Source organism: Athene cunicularia, assembly GCF_003259725.1.
Source record: "Athene cunicularia isolate RWA chromosome 4 unlocalized genomic scaffold, athCun1 chr4_part2, whole genome shotgun sequence".
Lineage (NCBI taxonomy): Eukaryota > Metazoa > Chordata > Aves > Strigiformes > Strigidae > Athene > Athene cunicularia.
Genome location: NW_020799099.1, coordinates 7,225,108 through 7,253,106, shown reverse-complemented (window position 1 = coordinate 7,253,106; position 27,999 = coordinate 7,225,108). Strand labels below are relative to the sequence as shown.

Below are 27,999 nucleotides of genomic sequence, written 5' to 3'. Positions count from 1 at the left end.
TCTGAGGATCGGGACCTCTTAAAGAACAAAGGAGGGTACTGAATCAGTTTGACATCTGTCTCTGGGGTCCCAATTGCAGCCATAAAATAACTGAACATGTCAGGATCTCAACCAACAAAGACTGAAAACAAACTGGAGATATTTACAACATGTGTCTTAGCCTATTTTGTTAATTTACAGAATCTATTAAGGGATGAATGCTATGAAGGGATGAATTGTCCAGGCTGAGAGATTTTAATTTAAACAAGTAGTGGATTTTTTTCAGCTAATGATGTCATACATGGCCTCTAATATTTATTTTTAAAATGCATAAACTTTGGGAGCCTGCAAGGGCTCACCAGACCAACATATGCCACAATTCACCCCAACTGTAATGACACAATCTGTAAAGATAAGAACCAGGCAGTGGAAGCGTTATCCTCATGTGTGTATGAGAGTGTAGATATAACTGAGTCACAACCAAATAAATGCAAACATTTTATTTATAATTTTAGTGCAATACTGTTTTGATTCCAGCCCTCAACCATATACCTAAATTGTTGTTTTCAGTACTGATTTTTCTTCACCATGTTTGGAAGGCAAACCCCAAATGCTGTTTTGGACGACTGCCCAGAATTCCAGTGTGAGGCTCTGCCCTGGCTAAACTTTTCGGCCTAAACCCATAACCAGTGTCAGAGTTATGTTTTCCTGTGCATGACTAATCTATTCTCTTCCCTTCCCCTTGTTCTTCATTAGCTCAGTTTCTATTACAGGTTCTCTCTTTGTAAAAATGACATTTTCAAGGCACAGAACATCTTGATTTCTGCCTGGCTGTGTTTCAGGCTCTGTTGTTGCTTTGCTGCTCTTGTGGAGAAAATCGTGATATTTGAAGCTGCTAAAATAGAATGTTTGTGCTCTTGAAATTTGGCGTCTGAGCTAGGAAGTGTGATTTACAGTAAAATACACTTCCCAAGAGAGGGGGGTTCTTGTAACAGTGAGGCAACAGGTGTCATATACATAGTGCTATAGTTGAAGTTCTGTGTGATCTCTCATGAATGAACTTACCAAGCTCGTCACAGAGCCAGGCAACATCATTTATCCATAGGCTTTATAATTATTGCAGTGGTGTAAGTATAGAGTGAAAACCACTATTTATATTACTAGGGAATCAGTGAGACAGCTGAAGGGGTGGTACTACTTTCAGTGTAGGTTTCCGTGTCAGTACATTTTTAAAATTTATATATTACAAATTAGTTTTATGATCTGTCATCTCAAATAAGTAAATACTCTTTCATTGTTTTGTTTGTTTAACTGTTTGGCCCAATGAAGTAGAATCACTAGCCTCCCTAAATCAATTCTGGTCTTTTTTCTAAAAGCATTTATCACCTTTACTCTTTACAGACCATGTGGGCCTCAGCATCTGATTTGTGTAGTGAATGTAAGGATTGTCTCCTAAATGATTAGCTAGCACTTGTTGGGGAATTTTACAGTAGGTCAGAATCTAGTAGCTCTCCTGTGCCCTTACAGATGTACATGGAATAATTCTGTGCTCACAAATACACGTAATGTGTGTGATCCTTTCTACTAGCACTTTCCAGCTTTGTTATAGAAGGAAATGATACCCCAGGAATATTAATATATACTAATATGCTTCTTATTTTGAAACATGGAGGAAAGAATCTGGTCAGAAAACATAAGGTGCTTTCATTGATACCAGAAATCCACGGTATTTAATTTAGCTGGTTGTTGATGTATCCAAAAGATCTTTTTACTGAATCTCTTTTTCTCATAATGTGGATATAAGATAAAACAAAAATTCCCTCCATGAAGGTGCTGTTAGCACCAGAACAGTGTAGTCAAAGGGGCAGGAGGACAAGAGGGGAACAGGGTGCACTTTCTTCCTCAGTCTTTCAAGGGTTGAGCCAGGTGTGAAGCTGGAACAAATGACTTCTCTGAGAAAAAGGAAAGAATCTTGAACTGAATTATGTTTCTCAAAGGTACAATCTCTCTCCTTTGCACTGCTGTTGGTTCAGAACTTGTCCTTATGGTTGAAGTAGAATCAAACTCCCTGCTAGGGTCCCAGAGAGAACATACAGATGAATATTAAACTATCTACTGAGTATTGCAGTGGAACATTTTACACAAATAGACTTCTTATGATAAAGCATTTAAGGATAAAATCAAGCAGTGTACAGGTGGTACATGTCACACCTCAGCAGCATTGATCTGAATGCTTGGTAGGCACTACAGTCTCACCGGAGAAAAAAGTGCAGTAGTTTTCCAGGAGTTTCAGTTGTTTCAACTTGTGAAAGCCTGATAAAATAAATCAGTTTAAATACAGTTGTTTACTTACACCCCACCCCCCCAACCAAAACAAAACCTGAAATGCTTTTTTAGTGTATATAGTATTATAGTTAATATTTAGAGTTCCAGTAAACATGTTATTTCTAATCCTTTTTACTCATAGATGTAATAAAGGGTAGTTTCCCTCTACCCACCTTTGTATTCTTAATTTCCTGTTGCTTAAGCTGTCAGCTGAGTAAGACAGGCTCTGGTTTGAATATTCACAGTCTTTCTTTGGAGTAGCCCACTTCCCCTTGACTGTATGGCAAAATGAGACTTCTTAGGCACCTTAAATTTGGTAACTTAAATGCTGTGAATTTGCCTTTAGCATATCTTCACAAATTTGACAATTGCATATTTGCTTGAATATAAATATGGATGTAGTAGTCTAAATGTTTCTGGGATTTTTTTTTCTTGAAAAAGAGTGTGAATTATATATTTGTTTTGTATAAAATGTAATTTAATGGAAAAGAAAGAGGAATGTGAATATTTGGTTACCGCTATATAAAACTTCTGGAGTTTGGCGCACGCTAACCAAAAAAAAAAAGAGACTTTAAGAGTAGGTGCCTTGATCTATCCTTAATTCACCCTTTTAGGCAGAGAATCTGTCCTGCTAAGATACAATCCTCTTATGAAGAGTTTATTTTTAGACTGACTGAAAATAATGCTCTGAGCAGAATGCACAACAGAGTTCCCAGAATTGTGATATTGTTGATTCTATCAAGATGTGCATTCTGAATTTAGTTTGCAGTGTTGCATTTATTCGTAACTCTCATATTTCATAGGCTAAAATTAATTAATTGCTTGGATTGTTAGAGGATTTTCCACAGAATCACAGAATGGCTGAGGTTGGAAGACACCTCTGGAGGTCATTTTGACCACCCCCCTGCTCAAGCAGGGTCACCTAGAGCAAGGTGCCCCAAGGTCATGTCCAGGTGACTTTTGAACATCTCCAAGGATGGAGACTCCTTAACCTCTCTGGGCAACCTGTGTCAGTGCTCAGTCACCCTCACATGAAAAAAAGTGCTTTCTGCTGTTTGGAGGGACCCTCCTGGTGTTTTGATTTGTGTCCAATGTCTCTGGTCCTTTTCTTTGCTGCGTAACATTCTCCTATTCAAAAGAGAATAGGCTTTGCTAGACTGTTTGTTTTCTCTCCTGTGGAGATTATTGGAGACTGAGATAAAGGGAAACAGCGAGTGAAGGCAGAGTTACCTTAACTGTTAAGGAGAGATGTAGATGTCACTGATGTAGGCTGATCTGTGGAAAAACAGGGATAGCAAGGAGTTGAATTTTATGTCACTGAATAAAGATTTAAATCAGGAACTTGCCCTTCTTGTTGAAGTTGAGCAATATTCTGAAAAGCAGAAAAAATCCTGAAACAGTTATTGAATTTAAAGGCCCCAGCATGATCGTGATCTTACTGTGTAGAATGACATATTAACACAGGACCATAAATCAGAAGATTTTGTAATCTGTATGAGCTGTTTCATGAGTAATCTAAGCTTGTCTCGCCCTTGTCTCATTCCTGTCTCATCCTTTGTGTCAATATCTGTTCCTTTTTGGGGCTGTCTTAAATTTGGACAAGAGCAGAAAGAGAAGGAGGCACAGGAAGGAAGGTAGAACCATTTCACAAAAGCTTTTCTTAGGTTGCATTGTGAGGTCCTATGAAGGAAACGCTAGAGTGACCCAAAGGAAACAGAACTTTTATATGGACTGTATTTTGTGTACAAAATCTTCTCTGAATGTTGCTTGAGAAGCGCAGTTACAGAATTGTAGTAAAGGCTGCAGAAAAAGCCTAACTAATTTGGTTTTAACTTGTGACCTTGAGAAAATAACTTTTCATTTCCTTGATGAAACTGGGGGGAGAATGCTACCAAAGCACCAAACCAAGAACCAAGGCAATAAGATGGAGAAGCATAGGAGGCCTGTCTTAATTGTGTTGACCTTCTGACTGGTAATTACTCCTTGAAGAGTAAGTAGGAATGAATATTTCCTGTATGTAAGCTATTACATTAGATGTCAGATGTCTTGTTTTCCTTGGTAATCTCAGTGATCTTCTAATACAGTCTTAAACAGTTCCTGGAGGCCTTTAAAATAAAATAGATACGTTCATCTGGATTTACATTAGTTATTTAGTCACAGGATGTGTTGCTGACACTCATATGTCATCTTAAAAGCGGCAAACTGAGGGAAGAGGTACGGTCTTCATGGGCAAGCACAGGCAGGCTAGTCATTCGAATGCACTGGCTACTAATCAGAGTTTGGAAGATGGGTGCTTCTGATCATTTGGTACTGCATGCAAAGAAAAGCCTGCCATAAAATAAAGCTCAACCAAGCTATATAACTGTTTGTATGGTTTTCTAAATGCTCTAATAATCCCTCTGCTTCTTCGCACTGTGTTCTTCATTAGAGCTTGGGCAAAATTTAATGATACAAATTCTGAGTCATATATAGACTTGCCAATTTGCATTAATAGCTTGAAGAATCATTGAGAGCTACTCATTTTTGCAAATTAGCAAGTAAATCAGTGAATGTAGTAGGAAGAATGGAGTATGAAATATACTCTATTTGTCTAATGTTAATTTCTCATTATAACTTTATATTATAGCAGTAAACATCAAGCAGTATACATTTGTAAGGATAATGAAGTCTGAGTACTCTGTCCTCACTACAAATACTCTGATGAAATCATTGTTTGAAAATGAATGTTATATATCATTACAAAATTAATTTCTATCTTTCAGATGATGCACAAAATCTGAATGTACAGACTAACATAATTACACAGCCAGGCTTTCAGAAAAAGCAAAATAAAGTCTATTTCTCCTTTTCCAGGTCTCATTTCTATGCCACTGTATTTTTGCTTTAATTCTGGACTGTGTTTATACAGTATGGGATCATAAACTGAAGGAGAATTTATTGAAATAAAGATTCCCCAGCCCTGGCCCAGTAAACCCCTGTATCCCATTCCACAGGCTAAAACAAAGAGGGGAGAGGTCAGTCTCCTTTGCAGTGTATCTGTGGAGAATCATTAACCCGAATGTCATTGATTCAGTAGGAGACACTTTGGGGTGGTGAAACAAAAGGCTAGGGAAAACATACTTTCTTCAATTTGCAGACATCTGGACTCTTGAGCTTTGAAATATCTCTAGAAGCAGAACACAGAAACTGAGTATTAGCATATAGCTCTTTGAAACTAAAAGCTGAGAAACTGGGAAGGGGATTTTAGATTAAGACAAGTAAAGGAGATGAAGGGAAGCATATGCTTTTGTTGTGGGCATTTCCATTTAACTGCAGGACTGGCTGAGAGAGACAGAAACTTGCTGTATAGGCTACAGACAGACAGACACATCATTAGGAACTATGCAGGCTGGGAGAAGGCCTGGAAGTCCTGGGGTCCAGGGAACAAATGAGAAGGGAGAGCTCCAGCAGGGCTAGCAGGTAATTCCACTGGGCAGAACTCAGCTAAGGAGAGCAGTAATATTGGGACCCATAAAATGGGAGTTTTCTGGCCAAGAGCCGGAAGAGTTGGGGACAGGAACACTGTAATTCGAAGCTCTGAAACCTATTCTTCACTGATAAGGCAGACTTCACCCTGCCAGCGGAAGGAGGAATTGGGCTTGACTTTGCCGGGGGGGGAAATTCAGGGGAAACTTTTTTAGTGTGCGTTGTATAGGCAGCTTTGCACATAGACCTTGGCATGCTGTTGCAATTTCCAAGAAAATACATACAGTAGTTTTAAACTATAAATAAAGCTTGAAGAAAAAAAAAAAAAAAAAGGCTATGATTTTATGTGCAAGAATTTCCTTACCCTCAATTGCTGTAGTTTCAGCTACAATTCTAGGACATGAAGAGGATGTCCTTGATATAATGGGCACCCTTCTGGATCTCTTTGTGGAAAAGCGTTTAGTACTACTTGATACTAAATGGTCACGAAGTCATATAAGTATTGTTTATGGTCTACTAATCTGGGATTTATTGTCCTCATCCTCTTCTAGAACTAGGGACTTGAGTTGATTAAAAAAAAAAAATAATTCTTCTGCTTTTAAGTAAATTGATTTACTCTGGCTAGAAAATTCTCATATTCCCCAAATTTATGTTAGTCAGTGTGATCTTTATATTCATCCATGTAATATTCAGCGCTAGAAGGATTTTATAAATGGCACGTATTACCACTTAAAAAACTGGTACATTAGACTTTAATATTAAAATAGTGATGAGTGGAAAATTACTATTAGTTATACCTAATAGGTTGCCATTTTGTTTCTTTCTGGAGTGGGAAGGAAAACCGAAACAGTGAGCCAACTCAGTTACCTGCAGTTTTCTCTGTGCTGCTCTGTAGGAGCGCAATCGAAAAGGAACCAGTCTGTTCCTAATTCCTACTGCCAGCTCAGTCCCTGGGCCTGGCAATCCCCTGCCTTCTGCACCTCCCTAATACACACCGAACAGCATTCCTTGTTTTCCTAGTTTGTGCTTCCAGTTTGCTGCCTGGTTTTAGCAGTGATTTGGGAAGAGTGAAGCTGCCTGTCAAAATGCAGTGCAGACTCATGTTGCTGTTAAGAGGCTTTTCTTGATGTCTGACCTGAACTTTCTCTCCCGCAGCTTTAGTAAACTGTGTGCTTTTCTACTTGTTTTGGTCATCATGAACATGCAGAGCAAACCTTTACCCTCCTCTTCAAGGACTGTTACCTTGCTTGCCTTCAGTTTTGCCTTTCCAGACAGAATAACACCAATTACTAGTCTTTTCTCAAAGAAAAATAGCTTCCCCAGGGAGATGTATTTTTATGCCAGTGCAATGGTTGTCTTTATTACAGCACAATGAGCTCATTGACCGGTGGCCTTCTGATAGACCACTGTGACCTTCAGGTCCTTTTCCGCAGAATTCTTCTCTAACTTGTCATTCCCTGTTTGCAAAGTTTGTTTTTCTTGCAGTAGTGGAGAAACTTGTATTTGTCCTTATTAAATTACATTTCCATCTCTTTTCTTCAGGGTAACAGGAACCTTTCAAATTATGATCCTGTTGTGCGGTGTACTTGCAAACTGTCTTGTTCATGCTGTCTGTATCTGTAATAAGAGCACTCTACTCCATCCTTCAAGTCATTACTGAGAATATTGGATAATACCTGCAAAAACAGGCCCCTGGGCAAAGTCACTCAAAATACACCCCACAGTTTTGGCACTGAACTGCTGTTAACTGTTCACTGGGTGCCATTTTTTAATTGTATGTCCCAAAATAGTTGATGAAAGTGCCAGAATATTATGCAAAGCAGTATTAAAAGGCTTGCTGCAACATATATGACATACTTAACATAAATGACACTTATTGCCTGAGCAATCTCCTACATTTGTAAATGCGGAGTGAGGTTGTAAAGACATCAATCCTATAATCAATTGTATTATCTAGTGACTGAAAAATGAGATTTCATTTCATTAGAAAATGACTGGAATGCTTCTGTAGCAAGTTTTCTAGAAGGAATACTATTGGTTTCCCTGAGACAAGGCTCTTCATTATCAAAGTATTTGTATTAATTCTGACTGTGTAAATGCACAAGCTTATAATTCAAGATTAAAAAAAAATTAGAAGATTAGATAAAAAAAAAAAATTGCGTGCTTGAGATCTGGTTTATGGCTTATGTTCTAGCTAAAAGTGCCATTCCAAGACAGAAGAACGTTTGCAGAAATCTAGGTGATTGTGTCCTCTTATGTTATGTGATAATCTACAGAATATTAAATAATTTTCTAAGGCGTTTTTAACAATCTTAAAAGCTCTTAGAAAAAAGTTATTAGGCAGACAGCTTACTTCCATGCCTTTCTTTCATAAGGATTTTGTAGCTACTTAATCGCAGTTGTTTGTATTAAAGTATTTTAATGGAAATAAAGGAATCAAGTTTCTAATGAATTTGTCTGTAGTTTAATCAACTTCAGGAGAATTTTTAAAAATTTGTGTATTAACCAGAGCAGATTGTTTTAAGGGCTCTAGGGCAGTTTAATAAACGTTTGTAGTTAAGTGATAGATGAATTTACTGTATGGTCAGAAATGCAGTTGTTGCTTTGCAAGGTTGAGTTCCTTTATGTTTGATTTGCAATGTTTTATGTATTGCAAAATTTTATGTAGTATGTTAAGTCTTTGTCATCTCCACACAGTTTGTCATGAGGTATGGACTTTATGGTCTCCAGGGGATGATGTCTTTGGTTCAGTTAATGTAATAAATGGAAGAAACTCTTGGTTTCTTGTCATCTTTCATAAAACTTTATTGCCAGCTTTACGGTCCCTGAGCATTATCAGCAAGGAATGGCTGCATTAATAATTAGTGTGTCCATTGCTTCCTTAAAATATGCATCAAAAGAAAATGAGTGTGAAAGCCTGTAGTTTTGGGGGCTTACATGGCATTAAATATTACCATATTAAATTAAAACAGACAAAGTTGTTCTACTTACATACTTAAAACATTTCAGTTAAAAAAGCAAAAATGCATTTTTAGCTGTGTATTTATTTAGGATTCATTATTGTTGGTATATTCCACTTCCTCATTACAGTATTTTCTTGTGTGTTCTCCCTAGAATGGCTTTACTCCTTTATATATGGCAGCTCAAGAGAACCACATTGAAGTGGTGAAATATCTCCTGGAGAATGGAGCCAACCAAAGCACAGCTACTGAGGTGAGGGATATTATTCTTTCTTTACACACGCTCTTATTTTCCTTTGCCTTTTTATTCAGATAGCTTAAAATCAGAAGATTTTTGAAATGGAGTATGTTGAGAACTTTAACGCTTTCATTTCAATCAGTTGTATTTACTAATCTTACCCTTTTTTTACTTACGTGCACAGATGACAAGGGTGAACTGTTCTGGAAGTGGTGAAAAGCCAAGGGATGAAATCCATCCTGATTCATTTAACAGCAGAATTTCCACTGACTTTATTTTGTGCCCATTTCTTCTATCAGCTTTCTGGAGAATTTTCGGAAAAATGAATGAGGCTTTGAAGAGAGGTCCTTAGGGCTGTAGAAGGAGGCCAAGGTGGTGTTGTCAGGGGAATGAAGTGAATAGGCTAAGTGGAGAGGCACAACATTTCATTTGAACAGATATACGTCTCCGACAAAGCCAGTGAAAACTCAAGCGTCTAGGAGTGCCGTCACCTGAGCAACAGGGCTATCTTTGTGATACTTTTTCATTTTCACTTTAAGATCTGGGCAAAGATCAGGGAGTAGATTATAGCGTGCATCTCCCACTCTTAGCTGTATAAGGAATCTTGTGGGGAAGGTAGTTTGGAGGCCTGCTTTAGCTTCTTCCTCAACCAGCTGAAAATTGTGCGGAACATAATGTCAATACCATAATTAGGACCGTGAGGACTGTGTCCAGAAGGGTGTCTCTGTATAGCGTAAAATGGTATAAAAACAATTAGTATCAACAGTTGTTGACAGTCTTCCTTTTAGATTGCGTCTTGATATTTTAGATGAGTTGAGAATATTTTCTGTGTAGAGAAAAAGTGAGAAACAGGCAAGTGCATGCACAAAAGTGGTGAATGGAGTAGCCTCTTTGTGGTGCTGGGTTCACAGGTAGAAAGGGGCTTCAGGTGGTCACTTACTCCAACCTCCTCCTGTTCCCTTAAGTGAGGACTGGTGACAGCTGGACTTCCTTGACCAGCTACATTACTCTGATTCTGAGGCCTGTCTACGACTTTGTGTGACCTATGAATATTCATTGTCTGTGATTAGCGTAAATTGGAACACAAATGACTAGCAAGGATCACATCAATTTGCTCAGCAGTCAGTGTGCTGTTTTCTTCTCAGACACGTTATTTCTACTGTCAGATCACATGAGATAAATACGTGGAAGGATGATATGAGTTCATAGGGTCTGGATTTAACTATAGAGTGCTGTGAACCTGCAGTAACTTCAGTGAAAGCAGGGCGGGCACCAAAGTAAGTGAGATGAGACTCCATCTCAGGAGGAACATCTCAATAAGAACTTCTTTCTGCAAATAGGAGCATTTGAGGGCAATGGGGAAAAATCTTAGGTCATGAGGACTGTGCTCAGCCTGTTTCCTCCTCTTGCTGTTCTCATTCTGCCAAATGTGCTTTTACTCCAAGCCAGGGGGATGAGTGAACAGGCTCTGTGCTGCAAAGTGTGTTGGCTGCTTGTTTCTTCTGTGGATATGGATGTCATGTGTGAAGTGGTAATAGGAAAGTTCTTCTGCTGTCAGAGCCTTTGCTCATGTTAATTACTTTTCTCTAGTTTATACAGAAACTTGCCCATACTGGATTGCCTTCACAAACAGATGAATTTGAAATGATGGTGCATTTACGCTCTCTCTCCTTTCCTCTAAGTCACACTGCTAGTGTTAACAGCTGCTTTACTGTCTTTCTTTCAATGGATACTGTACATTTGATGACAGGTCCTAAAATAATGCTCTCATGGCTTGCATATATGGTGATCGTGTTACATGTCAGCCTTCTGAAATATAAAACCCCGTGTGATTGCCAGGCAACATGGCAGAAACACACTCCTTGTGAAGGAGCCACATGGAACTGTGGCTCTCCAGGAGCCCAGCCTGGCTACAGCCTGCAGTCACCTGCTTGCAGCCTTTCTCCCAGTAACTTTTATTGATCAGGTGCACTGGAAGTTCATTCATCAGTTTACAGGAACTGTCAGACCGAGATGGTTATAGTTACTTTGGCCTCTGCTTGAATGCAGATATCCAGGCATCACTGGAACTCACAGTATAGTCTGTGTTTTGTTTTTTTTTTTAAAAAAAAGGCAGAGGGTGAAAAAAAATCAAATGCCTGCCACTCTGAACCTGAGTCCGAATCAGTTTTCTGCCATCAGAAAGACCAGTTCTCATTTTTGTAGCTTGGAAAGTAAAGACCATCTACCCCCCCCCTTATCACTTAACTAGGTAAGTTTTGGTTTCAGGTCTTGCTGAGGTGATGGTTTCAGTGATTTGAGTATTACTGAAGGGTAGCCTGAGCCACTGTCTGCCTTCACACATGCCCAGAGTTAGTGTCATGAACAGAATGAAGAAATGGTACATTGAATAAGGTGGGATGGCAGCCTGAACTGAGGATGCCACTGAAATACGTTGAGAAGGACCTTCTGTTTGACATCAAAGATTGGCTATCCTTATGTGGGGAAGTGAGGAAATGAAATGCTTTCTTTGAGCTCTGGTCAGCCTTCCTTTCTAGCAGCAATAGGAGAGGGAATGCAGAAAGAGTTGTGTCCTTTTAGAGAAGGATGGAAGATAAAGCGGTGTAAATTAAATGGACGATCTTGTCACTGAAGCTTTGAAACTTGCACTGCCTTTGGATATATTTCGTTTCCTCTAACGCTTATATATGTATATATACAAAATGAGAGTAAGGATGAGCTCAGTTTCACAGGGTCTCTAATCCAGGATTTGTTCTCATGTTTCCAGAGGCAAAAGGCAAATGCATTAAGCCATTTCAACACCTAATGTAGTCACAATCTCAGAATTATCTTTACAGTTCAGCTGTTTCATCAGCTGTTCACCAGTTTTTAATTCACTCTACAGAATTTAATCTCTATCACAGAAAGAAACCATAGTAGTATTGCTGTTACAATGCACCTACCCACAGTTCTATCCAAAAGGGAGTGTATGTTATTGGATTACTAAGGGGAAAAATTGCTTTGGCAATTCTTCAGATGTTTCTTTCAGAATATGTTAGCTCTTATTCCTTCCTAACTTGTCCTTTATTATTTTATCATCTTTTCATATTCTTATTCCAAACCAATTCTGTGTCATTCCTATGCCTTTTACAATGTATCTCAGTCAGTTTTCTCATTTTCTGGCTATAATCAGCTCTTTAGTTGTTCCTTTCTACCTAGAAATAGAAGACCTTGTTTTATTTCTTTCCCTTTGCTCTCGTCGTTATTCACCATGCCTCTGGTCACAGACTCAGTTAGAGAGCTGCTTTGTTCCTTGTGGTTCAGCCACCCTCCGATGTAGCATGTGGTTACAGCACATATGTGCTTGGGCAGCATGCAAGACTGGAGCTAGATTCAGTTTTATAGTCAGAATAAAAGATATGGGAGCAGGCAGTACTTCAGCTATCAAGATCATGTGACACATTTTAAAGCATTGGCAATCTCTGGGGCACGTGTAACTGAGAATGGGAACAGCAGCAAATGCATCCAAAGATATATTTTCTTTTTTCAGAGACATGAGATATTCAGAAACAACTTTCCTATATGTTTTTCACATCTAATTTGTTCAGTGTTCGCTAATCCTTATGAAAATATTGCTAACAGTATGCTTTGTTGGCCCATTTTAAGATGAGAAGTAATTAAGAGAGATACTCTAGAACGATCCTATGCTTGTACTTGACTTAAAAAAAGACTACTTTGAAATGGAAGAAGTGTGCTTCTGACGTGTTTGAAATCATATATGGGTTAAAAAGTTGTACTTCTGATGTCATTTCACTGGAGACGATGGTGCAGAGGTAGAAAAAAGCTGGTAACCTGCTTATCAAATTTCTGTGTGTGAACAGTCCTGTGCAGATCACTGAAGCTGTATGTCCTTCAGCTTACTGAGCCCGTCTTGTGTTCTTCTCTACCAGGACGGTTTCACTCCTCTAGCTGTTGCATTGCAACAAGGGCACAACCAGGCGGTGGCCATCCTCCTGGAAAATGACACCAAGGGGAAAGTGAGATTGCCAGCTCTGCATATTGCCGCTAGAAAAGATGACACCAAATCGGCGGCGCTCTTACTGCAGAACGACCATAATGCCGATGTGCAGTCCAAGGTAACATGATGCTGCTGCAGAGGTAACAGCCTAGTCACGCGGCTGAATGCCGATGGGCAACAAACTTTACTTCCTTTGTCTTAGTGGTTAAAGGTAATTTCTTCTGTGGGGAAAGACAAGTTGCTCGACCAGTATCACCACTAATATATCTACTTTCCCAGTGTTTAGCTACACAGTAATTACAAACAACTCATTTTTCTGCTTTTTAGTTATACCTCCCATTTCCTTGGTAACCAGCTTTCTGTCATTATTTGTAAACCAGAAGACATTGAAATGGAAGCAGAATCACTGCTTCCTTATTAAATAGGATACTGGTTTATTGCCCATGGGAACAGAGGTTGTATTTAAAGTTAATGCATGCTTGAGTGGCTTTTCCCATAATTAACAGCATAACTCATTTCAAAAAGCAACATAGTTCTTCGTTTTGTGGCCAGTCTTTAATATTGTTCCTCTTTTTCCCAAACCATGCTGCATCAGATGATGGTGAATAGGACGACTGAGGTACCGAGATCAAAAATTTTTAATTACTCTTTCTGTTACTTATAATTATTTTCTCTGCTCTGTGGCAATATTTCTTTATTATTTAGCACTAAAAGTGAAGGTACGGCTCTTTTTCAATACATAGACATTTGTAACTCATCAAACCTATTTTATTCACCCTTTGTCTTAGAATTTCTTTTTGAAAGTTGAAGTAAAGTTTTGAGAATTTACATCAGTTCAAAGAAGTCTGAAGTGAGTAATGGAGCTAAGAGGATAAAGATGCTTTTCTAGCTCAATTTCATTAATTATGAAAATGCACTCACTTGGCATAACTAAGTTAAGGTGTCTGGCTCAGCCAAAATAACGGTAAAATTAATTTTTCTTCTTTTACAATAATAAATATGATCAAGTCCTCTGAGGTAAAAACTTTTCCAGAGTGTCTGCTTATTTTTAACATTATTCTTATTATGATCTTTTCAATAAAGTCTTGAAAAGTCCTTAAGAGATAACACATAATCAGAATTTACCTGCAGCATATCATATTACATTTCTCATACGGAATCTGGAGATACAACTCTCCAAGAACTTCTACTAAAAATCATGGGTCTGATCGGTTAGAACTGTGATTTCTCCCCTAAAGATTATTGTCACATTTAGGAAAAGCAATTATTTCCAAGAATGTGATCATTATTTGAATGCCTGCTTTTAAATAATGGAGTTCCTCTGTTAGATGAAGGCATTAATTTTGAATGCATGCGCTCGTGTGAAAGTGGTTCACGCTTGGAGTGTGCACACATGAGCAAGTTGCCTGGAGCTGCAGCCGACAATGTGAATGGAAAGGGTGACAGCTTCTCTCTGGCATCTGCCCATGGGCACGTTCTTCACTGTGGTCAATGTGAAAGGGTTACTGCTCCTTCACTGGCCCTTAGGGTACTTCTCAGTACCTTGCACTTGTCACGAGGCAAACGTGCCTGTGAGAAGGTAGCTGTTAATGCAATACGCATTAGGTCTGTAGCTTAATGTAATGCATTTGTGTGTGTAATATCCTCAGCAGACATTTGCCTGGTAATTTATCACAGCAACAAGAGGATGAGTTTTAATGAATGTTTGACTGTGCTTTGACCAGGATCACCTGTGGGCTGACAAGGGAGTAAATGGAATTAGGGTAAAATAGTGGGCTGGTTGCAGTATCTTTTGGGAATAAAGTTGATTTCAGAGTGCAACATCTGCCTACATTTCTTTATTCCATGAGTAGTTTAAAATGATGATTTTTACACTGAAAGAAATGAAACCTGGTTGAAAATATGGTATAGTCTAGAATCCAAAAGTATTTCTCTCTTTCTATAACTAACAGTAAGATCTGATCAAATCAGTGTAAAGCTCTTCAGGGAAACCTCAGAAGCAAGTTCCTTTCTACTTGAATTACTTATGAGGCTAAAAGCTTGCTCTGTGTTCTAGTTTCTGAAAAATTAATCTCTTTTTATGTTGTTGTCAAGCAATTCTATATCTCAGTTGGAGTGGGTTTCACCTAGTTTTCAAGAGGCAATGAGTAAATTGCATTTTTTTCTGATGTAGAGATGGCAAAGCTTCTTCAGATCCTTTGAGATCCAAATTGTATATAAGTAGTTATGATTCTTATACTATGCTACTAGGTGGCTTCTTATGTACACCAAAATTCTTGGGTTACATATTGAATAACCACTGCTTTTTCAAAAAAAGAAAGAAAGAGGAAAAGAAGAAAATATGTTGTCAATACTTGTAAGAGCAGTAAAATGAGAGTCCAACAACTTTTGTGGTCATTTATCCAGCAAACAAATGCAGCCCAAAAGACCCATGTTGCTTCCAAATTGTAATAAAGAAACTTCTTTTATTTTCTTTAAGAATGGCTAATATATTATTATTTTTTTATGATGAAAGCTACTCTTTTTACTGACCACTGATTCAGAAGACTGAATTGTAGAATGAAAGAATAAAGCACTTTTGATAACCTCTCGTATGAGAACTGCACTTTCTGTCTGAAAAGCTGTGCTATATTATAAGTGACCTGGATAAAATTAACATGATACGTTTGTTTGCCAGCAGCTTTTAAAATCAAGTTCTAGATAAGTTGATTATCTTGTATGAAACGACTTCTATAATAAGGGCTGTTTCCCTTTGTAGAGTGGCTTTACACCTTTGCACATAGCCGCGCACTATGGAAATGTCAATGTGGCAACGCTTCTGCTAAACCGAGGAGCTGCAGTTGATTTCACAGCAAGGGTACGGGTAATTTTTTTTCTCTTTTTAGTTGTAATGACCTGAAAAAGTGGGAGCATTTCTTTGTGTAATCCTTAGTCAAGAGGAAGTGAGGAGCAAAGTAATGCTGTTGTGTTCAAAGATGTCTTTTTTTCAGTAATTCTTAAAGATTAGCCTCTATGTGAGGCACCAGAGTCCTTGGGAGTTGAGTAGTGACGAGTATTCCCAGCTGAAGGAAGCAGGCTCCTTTGACTAGCTCCAGAAAGCTGACGTTCTTATAATGTGTTAACTCACTTCAGCTTTTCTGTCAGTTAGACATACTCCAGAAATACACTTAGGATTTTTTGGTTTATTCAGTATTTACTATACTTCTCTGATATTTTCACATATAAGCATATTTTGAAAAAGTAGTTATATTGCCATTATATAAATGAAACAGTAGAAGTACTCATTAATCATGACTACTCTTCTATGGTAAACAACTGCAGAGCTACCTAATGTAGTCTCTTCACTGTTGTACATTACACAGTTTGAAGTGTGGAATCTGGTGCCGTGAAAACCTCTGGTAATCAATACCTCAGCATAGCTACCGGATCACAAGTTTTCTGTTTAATTTTGCCAGATGTACTTTGAATTACTTCAGGCTTCTGCCTTTCAGACTGACTTCCTCCCGTTGCCAGTCTGGAATAGCTGCTAATATTACTTCTTTCCTCAGCCAAAGCGTTTGCAAGGACTTTCAGCCTAAACAGGACCTATTCCTTTACGCTATTGGCATTTCACTAAGGAGGTTTCTTTGTGCAGGAGCCGCGCATTTGTGTACTCTGTGTATGTTGCAGTGATTTAAATGCATCAGTGTTCTGTGAATATTGACTCATTGGGACTCTGATATATGTTTGTTTATTTGTCTGACTCTGGGACTGTGGTGTTTGCTGCTTTGGCAGATGCGCTTCTTCATTTATTAAAAAACTCCAAACAATGAATAAAGGTTCTTGCTTAGAAAGGAATTACTAACTCTAGCTTATATGGTGTGTGCCTAGCTCTGATGCTCAAGTACATTTTTGTTTTTTCTCTACAATGTGATGGTCTCATTTTTTGTGATCCCAACACAAATTCACCACCATTATACATCTCCAAATCCATCATGCTCATTGTTTGTTCTTTTCATGGTGTAGAATGGAATCACCCCACTGCATGTGGCTTCCAAAAGGGGAAACACAAACATGGTGAAGCTCTTGTTGGATCGTGGAGGGCAGATCGATGCCAAAACCAGGGTGAGTCTTTCTGTTCCCTGAATATGATGTTGTCCCTTCTTGGGAATGGATTGGGACTTTTGCTTGCTTGTTTTTGTTTTGGTTTTGGTTGTGTTTTTTTTTTTTTTTTTTTTTTTTTTTTTTTTTTTTTTCCTGAGCCAGAGTCTGGGAACACCAAGATTGATAGGTAGGAATTCAGCTTCAGTAATAGTGTCTTATTCTCTGTTCTCACAGTGAGACATTAGATATGGCTGTTATAAATGAGTTTTTAAAAAAAAAAAAGTTCAGTGAACACAGCTCCAGAAATGTTAATAATTGCCTCTTCACAAGTGTACTCCTTTTAAAACTTGGACCAAACTGAAATTGTGACTCCAAAAAAAAATTTATAAAGCAATATTTTTGTACATTTTTTAAAAATCAGAACTCAGAATCCTACCTTTTGTTTTTAGATTGTAGTTTGTCTTATGTAGGCTGTTTTCTACAGTATCAGACTAAAGAATGGCAGGTATTGGTGACAGTAGGAGGCAAAAATACTATTTGCTTTAGTCTCCTATATAACCTACCTACATCATAGAAGATAAAGCCGATGAAACTGATCTTTTTGAGGAAATAAGCCTGTTAGTAGGTCCAGCTTCACATGGCACAAGAACACGCATGCTGCTCAGCAATGGGAAGTGCAGTGTCTGGACTCAGCTAAGCCTTTCAGTCCCCTGACTCCTAAATGTCTGTTCCATTCATAGTATACCTCATGAAAACCTCTATAGTGGGCTGGCAGTCATTTTTTATTGAAGAGTCAATACTGGGAACAAGTAATGTAGTCTGTCCCAGCAGCCACTTACCTGTTTCCGAGACTAACTGTAGAGAATTAGATGATTCTCACTGGCTTCCTCCTCCCAGTTGTCCTGTTGAAATGCCGTGCCAATACTGTGCTCCTTATTTATGGGTGATTTTGCAGTTTTTCAGGACAAAAGAAAAACCCCTGAATTTATATGGGCAGGGTTAATTATTTCAAATGGGATTTTGGAGTCACCTAGGAAAATGCGGTCATTTATGCGAACTGAACTGCATAGCACTTGTTCTTGAAAGCTGCTGGTTTTTGAGCCCTAATCTGAAAAATTGTATCTCCAAGTAATAAGGGTGCTTTAGAACATAGCGTTTAGAGCTGGCTGTAAAAGTTGTTGTTTCACAGAATCACAGAATCGTCTAGGTTGGGAAAGACACTGAAGATCATCCAGTCCAACCATTAACTTAACACTGACAGTTCCCAACTACACCAGATCCCTCGGTGCTGTCGACCCGACTCTTAAACACCTCCAGGGATGGGGACTCCACCACCTCCCTGGGCAGCCCATTCCAACGCCTAACAACCCATTCTGTAAAGAAATGCTTCTTAATATCTAGTCTAAACCTTCCCTGGCGCAACTTGAGGCCATTACCTCTTGTCCTATCACTTGTTACTTGGTTAAAGAGGCTCATCCCCAGCTCTCTGCAACCTCCTCTCAGGGAGCTGTAGAGGGCGATGAGGTCTCCCCTCAGCCTCCTCTTCTCCAGACTAAACCCCCCCAGTTCCCTCAGCCGCTCCCCGTACGACCTGTGCTCCAGACCCTGCACCAGCTCCGTTGCCCTTCTCTGGACACGCTCGAGTCATTCAATGTCCTTTTTGTAGTGAGGGGCCCAAAACTGAACACAGGAATCAAGGGGCAGCCTCACCAGTGCCGAGTACAGGGGTCAGATCCCTTCCCTGTCCCTGCTGGCCACGCTATTGCTGACACAAGCCAGGATGCCATTGGCCTTCTTGGCCCCCTGGGCACACTGCTGGCTCCTGTTCAGCCAGCTGTCAATCAACCCCCCCCCAGGTCCCTTTCTGACTGGCAGCTCTCCAGCCACTCCTCCCAAGCCTGTAGCGCTGCTGGGGGTTGTTGTGACCCAAGGGCAGCCCCCGGCATTTGGCCTTACTGAATCTCTCTTGAAGTATGTCCAGCCTTCCTGGACTCCCATATCCTTCAGGGCAGCCTCCCAAGGGATTTTGTTCATCAGTCTTTTGAACAGGTCAAAGTTTGCCCTCTGGAAGTCTAAGGTGGCAGTTTTACTAACCCCTCTTTTTGTTTCTCCAAGGATGGAAAACTCAATCATCTCACGATCACTGCACCCTAGACAGCCCCCAACCTTTACCTCCCCCACAGGCTCTTCCCTGTTCACAAGCAGCAGGTCCAGGAGGGCACCTTCCCTGGTCGGCTCCCTCACCAGCTGTGTGAGGAAGTTGTCCTCCACACATTCCAGGAACCTCCTGGATTGTTCCCTCTCTGCTGTGTTGTGGTCCCAGCAGATACCCCGGAGGTTAAAGCCCCCAACAAGAACAATGGCAAGTGACCATGAGATTTCTCCCAACTGTTTATAGAAAGCTTCATCCACCTCACTGCTTTGGTTGGGGGGTCTATAGCAGACCTCCACAGCAAGATCTGCTCTATTGGTCCTTAACCTAATCCAAACACTCTCAACCCCATTATCACTATACTTGAGTTCTGAGCTGTCATAGCAGTTTCTTACATACAGCGCCACTCCACCACCTCTCCTTCCCTGTCTGTCCCTCCTGAAGAGCTTGTAGCCATTGACTGCAGCACTCCAGTCGTGTGAGGCGTCCCACTGTGTTTCTGTTAATAAGGTAGAAAGGTAGGAGAAGGTAAAGGATATTGCAATCAGTTACTTTTGTGGTTGATTCAACCTCTGCAGTTACTTTGATATTAATTACATCAACCATTTGCTGCTTCATAAACTAGGAAGACAGTTGTGATTATCATGTAACTTTATATGTGATTATGATTATGATTTCTGATTATTTACAAAATGATGTCTCTCTTGCTCTTTTCTTCTACTGATGATGGAAAATGCTGCCTTTCATGAAGGCCTGCAGTAAATCGTCCCTGGTCAAATTTTCCACAATAAGTGTCTAAAATGTCATGGTAAAGAAGCATGAAATGGTAATAATATGACGCAGTCAGGATATTCTACATACTCATAAGCACCATAGTTGTACAGAAATGGTTCATTTGGCCTGTGGAATGACAGTATTGAATTAACCTATTTCCTGTTCGGTATTTAGATACTTGTTTTAGACAAGTAGTCACAGATGATTGTAAAAGACATCCTGGATTTTAAGAGGTCAAGGTATATTCCCTTCCCCGTTCACCCACAAAGATTGATGTGCAGTTGTGAATGAACCTGAAAGAACAGGACTTTGCCCAATGTAGGTGGAGGGTGCTAATTTTAGTCTTCTCATTGTCTTGGCTTCCTGCCCTTTGTCAGCTGCTACATTAGCTCAAAAGCTGTCAGCACAAAGATATCAGTGAAAACCAGTAGCAGTATCCTAAAGCATACATACCCCAGTTTGCACAGGCTCGGCAGCTTCCTCTTGCTTTCATCTTCTGCCTTCTCCCTGCTCAGAGGCACATGGTGGTGGTTGGCTGCATGTACTTCACAGTGGGGAAGATTCCAGAGCTTTGGTTTTGCTGTCAGTGTCTCTGTGGCGTGATCTTGTCTTCATGCCAGGTGTTTATATCGTCTCAGTGTCTTTTTCTTTCCCCTTTGCTTTGTCCGCATGCCTTGTGTGCTTTGCTATGGCCGTGAGTATGTAGGGTATTGAAGAGGTAGGTTGTGTGTTGCATGCCATGCATACATGTGTTTTGTACCTTAAAGGACAGACTTCTGCCTCCTCCACCACAGTACTAACATGCTTGCCTTTCCATACTCGCCTTTTCGCTTCTTATGAGGAACACCTGCTTTCTTGCAGTAGGTCAGATTCACTGAAAAACAGTAGAATTAAATCTACTAGGATATTTCATCGCTAGATAGCTTGGGCTTTTGTTCTTGGTCTCTATACTGCATCAAAATAAGCTCTTTGGTTAAAAAAGTATTCATTGCTTTCATTCAGTTTATTTTTAACTCGCTTTATTACATGACATCTGATGATGCATAAATTAAGATGCAGAAACTTCTTTTTACAGATTTTAGATGAGCCTCAATACTTTAATTTTGAAGAGTTAATATATGAAATCTTTTTATGTTTGAAAAATATCCCATTGGAATGATCCATTAGGAGCCCCTGTATTGTCTTAAAAAAAAAGTAAAATTCAAATGTATGTTCTTCAAAGGAAGTAAATTATGCATGTGTCCTACTCTTCCACAGTTAATGTTGCATGTCAGAGGAAAGCCTTGCTTACTACAGGAATTACATATTTTTATTTTCTATATGTTTAATACCATATTTGCTGAAACTTTATGATATTTCTCACTAGAGTATAAGGATGTAGACTTACTAGTAAATGTGCTTGCTACAGTTATAAATTTTAAAATAATAGTTTACTTAATTTTTTTTGCAAGTTACACCATTTTTCTGAACTAACTACTAAATAAGTTTCTAAAATGGGGAATTTAATTTCTCTTTTATATTCTATCTAAAGCAAAAATGTAAACTACATTCTCAGTGATATTAATAGGAGAGTTTTATTAGAACTGTCTGTTATATCTGTGTTTGTGGTACTTATATTTACATACAAGCCTTATCTGGAGTTTTATTTGCTAAATAATCAACAAGTTAAATTTCTTATCCTAAAATATTTCATATTTAAAATCTTAGTCAAACCTATATTCTCTACAATTTTACCTGATTAAGAACTTCAGTGACATATGTTTGTTTAAAAATTTAAAATGTACCTGTACAATTTATGGTGGTAGACCAGTAGAGTTCAGTTTCAGAAGGAATTGTACAGACTGTGGCTAGGAATCTGCACAGAAACTTGTTCTCTAAAAGATGGTAGAAAGTTCAATTTATGATTAAATTGATGTCATGTGATCAAGAATGTCGTGGCATTTATCAGTTCTCACATTGAGAGCAGGAAAACATTTACAGCCTTCCTGAAACATAGTAATGATTATTACAGAAAGAATTATTGGAACATTTAAAAGCAGAGCAATATCAGCATGGCCAAAATATATATATTTTTTTTTCTATTAAAAAAAAAATTTCCAATATAATGAAAATAGTAACAGTAAGGATACATGGGATATTGAAATGTTACTATTTGAGGCGTTTAGGAGTATTCTTTCTGAATGCAGTTTTTGTCATATCTTTGTTTTTATCATCTCTCTCTATAAATTGTATAGTAAAAAAAAAGAACAAGAATGTGAGGCTTTTTTAGTTTCTGTATGCTTTTTTGCTTTGAAGATACAGTGTTGTTCACAAGCCTTTCTCACCTTACTGGTTTTTCCATTTCTACGTTAGAAGCAGGGGGAGGAACACATTCACCTGTCTCAAATGCTGAAGTTGACACACATTTTGTGTTGTTTCTATTGAATCTTGCCAACATTGAAATTAAATTTTTCTTGCTCTGGGACTTTTCTTTAGACTCCTCTTGCAGACTCTTGTCCAAAATATTTACAGTTGAAAAAAATCCCTGGAATGAATCAGAGCATCTAGTCTTGGAATGGAAAGCTTATTGTGTGGGAAAGTAAACACGTTGTGTGCCTGGAGTGTGGCAGCTGGAGCTGGAGAGGAGAGTAGATGTGATAATGGTGGGGCGAAAGTCTGGTATGCCATTTGGGTTGGAGAAGGGCCACAGAAAAGAAAGGAGGCTCAGCTGGAGCTGAAAGAAATAGGAGGTCAGTCACAGAGATGTATGATACCAATGGGAAAAGAAAAGGAAGAAGCTGTGAGGGGTGGAACTCAGATATTTTTTTTTTTTTTTTTTTTTTTTTTTTGGGTGGGGGGGAGTTTTTGTGGAGATTGTGATTCAGACACCCCATAACACTGGTTCTTGGAACCTATTGAGATTTATTTATAATAATGTCTCCTTTTGTTTATATGCATCTTTACAAAATAGGCACGGCTCTGCTATTTCCTCATGGTGGTAGGTTTCCTACCATAAAGCCATTGGCCATAGCAGGATCCTGCCCTGTCTTGGCACTATGCTGTGTTTACAGTGCTTTTTCCTGCAGTAAAGCTGTTGTGACATTTTCTCCTAGTCTTCACATGTGCGCAGAGCACTAATAATTCATTGGCAGTTTTTGCCATTCCTAAAGCAATGTAGGATTATAAATATCTAATCACAATGCAGATATTTGCTGTAAAAAATTTAGTGGATTCATACAATGTTTACAAGGCAGTGGGAAGGGATGTTGTACAGGTTATATAAGCCAGCTAGATAGATAGTGACTATTATTTAGAATTATTTAAGTTAATATCTCATTATTCAAGCAAATGCACGCTGTATTTTTTGCTGTACTTTTAAAGTTTGTACTTTGAATGACGGACCTGGAGGAATACTTCAGAGCATGTTTAATTAGGCCAAGATTCTGAGAGCTTTAAGCAAGACGTCCACTTGCCTCATTCATTTTTTAAGAGTTGAGGTTTAGTAGTAATGAAAAATGAACAAACGAAAAGGACTTTATTTTTTTGAGAAAAATTAGACAATTTTGCATGTCTAACATACAAAATGCTAACATTTTATTTCACCTATATAAAATGAGAATGCAGTTCCAGTTTAGAAAAAAATCTTTGATAATTTGGCTTTTGTTCATGTGCTATCATCAGTCTTCGTCTGAAGGAGCACTGAATGAGCACAACTGTCCTTCTTTTAAGATGCTGCCCATATAATTTCCCATTAAGAATCTCTCGTAAGCACAGCTTCCTTTTTTCTCGGTCTCTCTGGTAAGCTCAAGTCAAGCATTTTAATCACTGTGAAATGACCCAATAATTTATCTTCCTGAGCCTTGCAGTTAGGAGTCATGCATAGAATTCAGAATTAATTTTGCAGGTTAAAAAATGACCAGTGATTGATTTTTCAAGAAAAAAAAGAGCAAAATTTTACCTTCCATTTTGAGAGCTATTTAAGAGGAAATTAGGAATGACGGAATTTCATGGCTTCCATACATTTAGAGAGGATTGTAGTGTCCCAGCTGTTGGTTGCATTGCAAAGCATGAGCTGGGAGAGTACCACATGTGGGAACAACTGAACACCAGGTACAGGATGTCATTTGGAAGATGAAAACGTTTAACTTGCCATTATGAACTATTTGGGATGAGGAGATAAGTATTTATCTTCTTAAAACATAAAATTGCTGGATTTCTTGTCTCTCAGCATGGCGGCCTTTGATTTATGTGATAACCATTATCTGTGCTTGAAAGCCTGTGTCTCTTCAACCTAGTGTTGTATGTCCTGTCAAATGATGCGTTTGGTATTTTGGCCAGCATGTGTTCTTCAGTTTAAATGGTGTACCAATTAGCAATGGAATGATTAAAAATGTACACAGGCAAACTCCTGCAATAGATTTCAGAGCACTGAGGTTCATTGCAAATGGACTAATTTGGTGCACCAGTGTGTCTCCTGATGTTGTCTAATGTCAGTTTGTCCTCATTGTATTGTGTACTAATTCTTCTACTGCAACAGCCTTTTCTTTGCAATTTCTCTCATCTCTGAAGAAAACATATAAGCGAAAACAGAATTTAAAGTATTAAATAGAATAATTTAAAAATATACATGCTGTTTTCCCCAGGGCAGGAAGAGGTAAGAGAAGGAGATTATATGGGAAGGCTGCAAAGCATATTGCTTCATTCACCTATTGAAAAGTGCACAGATAGTAAACGTTGATGCATTTATAAAAGCTGTGACAAGATAGAATAGGATAGGTAGCAAATTTTTATCTCTACTTTTAGAGGAAATTATAGATAAGAACAGGGGAGAATGAATGCTTTTTAATGGCTTAGTTCTGATTTTTGTTTTAAGCTAGACTTTCTTTTGGAGTGGGTGTGTTTCTTAGCTTGTACTTTTCTTGTTTTTACTCCCTCTGAAGATTTGTCCTGTTTTTTTTCAAGAGTTTATGCAACTCTACCTTTCTTTTACTGTTCTATTAAATAGAATAACATCAAAGTCACTATGCAGATAGGGAAAGTAAACCTTCCACTTTGATTAAAAATCTAGACCACAAAAAGCCAGAAACTGGAAAGAAATACCAAATAAATACCTTTCCTAGAAATAAGTTTGGTATGTATTCTCACCTTAGTAATGCTAAGGAGACTTACGTCTATGAATTCCTCTGGCAGCGAGATGAAAAGCGTACCTCAGTTGTGCACATATAAAGACTTGATGTAGGGGACTCTCAGTGCAGAAAAAGCCCACAGATAAACTAGTTACACCCAATTGCTTTACACTGACCCAACTGCCAGGTGCCTAACAGCCTTGAATTCTGCTTGTGGCTTTGATCTTGGATCTGTTGAATTTCATTGTAAAGCTTCCATGGGATTTAGTGATGCCTCTGAGACAGTGAGTGTCAAGGTGGATCTAACCCCTTCACATGTTTCTGAAAAATCTCTGGAAACAGCAGTTAAGTAAGGGAGAAAAATTCCTCCCTGCGGACTTCAGTTCGTCACTGCAGTGGCAGTGTCGCTTTGTCGCACTGTTAACTCGGAAAGGTGCTCTGTGCTTTTGAAACTGAGGATGAGACAGGATCTACTTCTTGGAATTATCTTTTGCAGAGTATTACCAGGCTGTGTTTGCATAGCCAGAATGATGTTGCAATTGCAATGGCACCGTGCAGACTAGAGCTACTTTTAAATTAAAAATGTTAGTACTAGAAGTAAAAATATAGTGATAATAGACTTCCTCCAAACTCCAGCAAGGCAAACAGTGTATCTGTGTATGAAGCAGGGTCACTGACTTATGCTTAAGGCCATGTTTTTTCATTTTTGCTACTTTTTTAACCTCAAAGTTATAAATCTCAAACCAGTATGTTCATCTTTTAATCATGCTGTTACTGGATTCTTCAGAAAGCAACCTAGAATAATGTCATCTACCTCATGTAAGATGAGCAATGAGTCTCAAAGGGAGAAGGCTTTTCTTGTGATTAAAAACTATTACCATTTTACTTTTATAAACCTGTCCCTGTTGAATGAGTATTGAGGACTTCTCTGAGTGCATGCTTGAACAATATTGAGATCTAATGAGATGAAAACTTGGGTTTCTATATTTTACACATTTTATTTTTTCTGTTATCCAGCACTAATATTATTTCGAAACCATTTTTCTTGCCTCATATTTCCTGTATTTTTCTGCATAAAGTCCAAACTGCAGCAGAATTACCTAGAATGCATTCTTCTATCCAAATGTTTCACTGACGCATCTTTTGCTACCACTGCTGTGATTATTACTGAGTAGCCTGAGCAAGTCTTTTGATATAGAATGGTGTTCTGCAATGGAAAAAATGTTGTGGAGTTTGGTGGTCTCACACCAATTTTAGCAAAGAATTGTTTTCAGGAATGAAAGGTTTTGTTCTGTTTGTTTCTCTCATTCACTTTTTCTCTGTTTTACAAACATTCTTTCTCCTGATGCCTGTATAAAATCCTCAGATAAATTCTAGAGTAAATTTTCTAGTACGAATATTTCTTGTTTCATCCCTGCATCAAAAGCAATCTGAAGGACAAGGGTTGATGAATGGAGCATCCTTGGCCCAGCAGACATTATCCAGGGAGAGGCAATACAGTCTCAAAGCCATGCAGAGGAGAAGGGGCGGAGGCAATGCATGCTCATTTTATCCTTTTTGATAAGAGATTTCAACACACAATGGGCTTCCTCTCTGAAACAGTAACTTTAGAGAGTCCTTTAGTGGTGCAAGGAAGAATAGAGTTGAAACTTCACGGTGTGGAGCCAGCTTCAGTTAGGAGTCAAAACCAAGGAGCTTTTTCACATGCTTGTGGGGCTGCATTCCTGGAAGGTTGTTCCTCAGAGTGCTAGGCTGGACAGCTGAGGATGTATTCATTTATTTTCCCTCCTTTTACTTTAAGGATGGACTCACTCCACTCCACTGTGCTGCAAGAAGTGGACATGACCAAGTTGTGGAGCTGCTCCTGGAACGAGGTGCCCCACTGCTTGCACGGACCAAGGTGCGTGTTGTCTTAGAATACGTTAAAAGCTTTTATGTAACTTTCCACAGAATTTTCAATGTCACTGAAAGTACAACGAAGAAGACAGGAACATTTCTGTTCTCCCAGAGGAAATGAATTAATGGGTAGAATGATCCAAAATAAAGTTTTCTTACATAATTAGGGACTATCCATTCCAAATATATGAAACAATGTACATTTCTTTGCCCCTCTATAATATCAGATGAAACACATGATACGCAGTGCTATTGCACTTTCGGTTCTTCCTAAGACCATAGGACACAGAGATGGGAAAGCTGGGTCAGTCACTCCTGAGAGATGATTCCTGGTATATATTTTCCGATCCTTCGTATGAGCTGACTAGGGCCTGTGAATTGCAGCTTCTCTTAATTGTTTTCATGGACTATTTCAGACTTGGAAAATTGTTTCAGTGTGTTGTTCTTGATTTCTGAAAGGCACACAAATTAATGCATTTCCTACAAATGCTGTCCCTTTGGTCAAACTGATGAAAGTTACTTACAGTATAACAACAAACCCCACTGAGCAGCACTTCACATCAGTAAATTTCAGAGTGCCTGACAAAGGTAGCTGGTATCGTTAGTTGGGAAACAGTGGAATAGAGTATTGCAGTCATGTGCTTGAGGTCCCCTGGAAGATCAGGAGGGACAAACAATTTAAATACCATCTTCAGACCATTGCACTGTTTACTGGGCCCCAATCCCTCAAACAAGGCTGAAAACAAGGGCAATTAATGTATTCCGATCCATAGTTGTCCTATTGGACACTTGAGATTTTCTCTTCATAGTCTTCAGGAGGTTTTATCACTGGGTTGCAAGCATATCAAGTACATCAGGGATGTGCTCAAGCTTTGCATCCTTGATAGCACCAAGTACTCCAGGTCATCTCTTTATACAGGAGGGGATCCATGGGAATGGGGATTGTAGGGAAATGATTCCTTATGATTTCACTGATTCATTTAGTGGGAGAAGGTGATTAGAAGGTGAACCTCATGTGTCAGCAT

General features: G+C 38.8%; 1 protein-coding gene across 32 annotated transcripts in view; it reads left to right on the top strand.

The window, feature by feature from the left end:
* Positions 1-27,999, top strand: part of ANK2 (ankyrin 2) — a 310,156-nt gene that overhangs the window by 177,780 nt on the left and 104,377 nt on the right. For 28 of the 32 annotated variants that reach the window (XM_026847415.1, XM_026847414.1, XM_026847409.1 and 25 more), the window contains exons 5-10: positions 8,884-8,982; positions 12,897-13,082; positions 13,560-13,583; positions 15,723-15,821; positions 16,970-17,068; positions 26,880-26,978. In XM_026847415.1, the coding sequence (XP_026703216.1) occupies positions 8,884-8,982; positions 12,897-13,082; positions 13,560-13,583; positions 15,723-15,821; positions 16,970-17,068; positions 26,880-26,978 (606 nt within the window). The remainder of the gene's footprint in view (positions 1-8,883; positions 8,983-12,896; positions 13,083-13,559; positions 13,584-15,722; positions 15,822-16,969; positions 17,069-26,879; positions 26,979-27,999) is intronic. The other 4 variants (XM_026847413.1, XM_026847418.1, XM_026847394.1 and 1 more) reach the window with 1 other exon arrangement.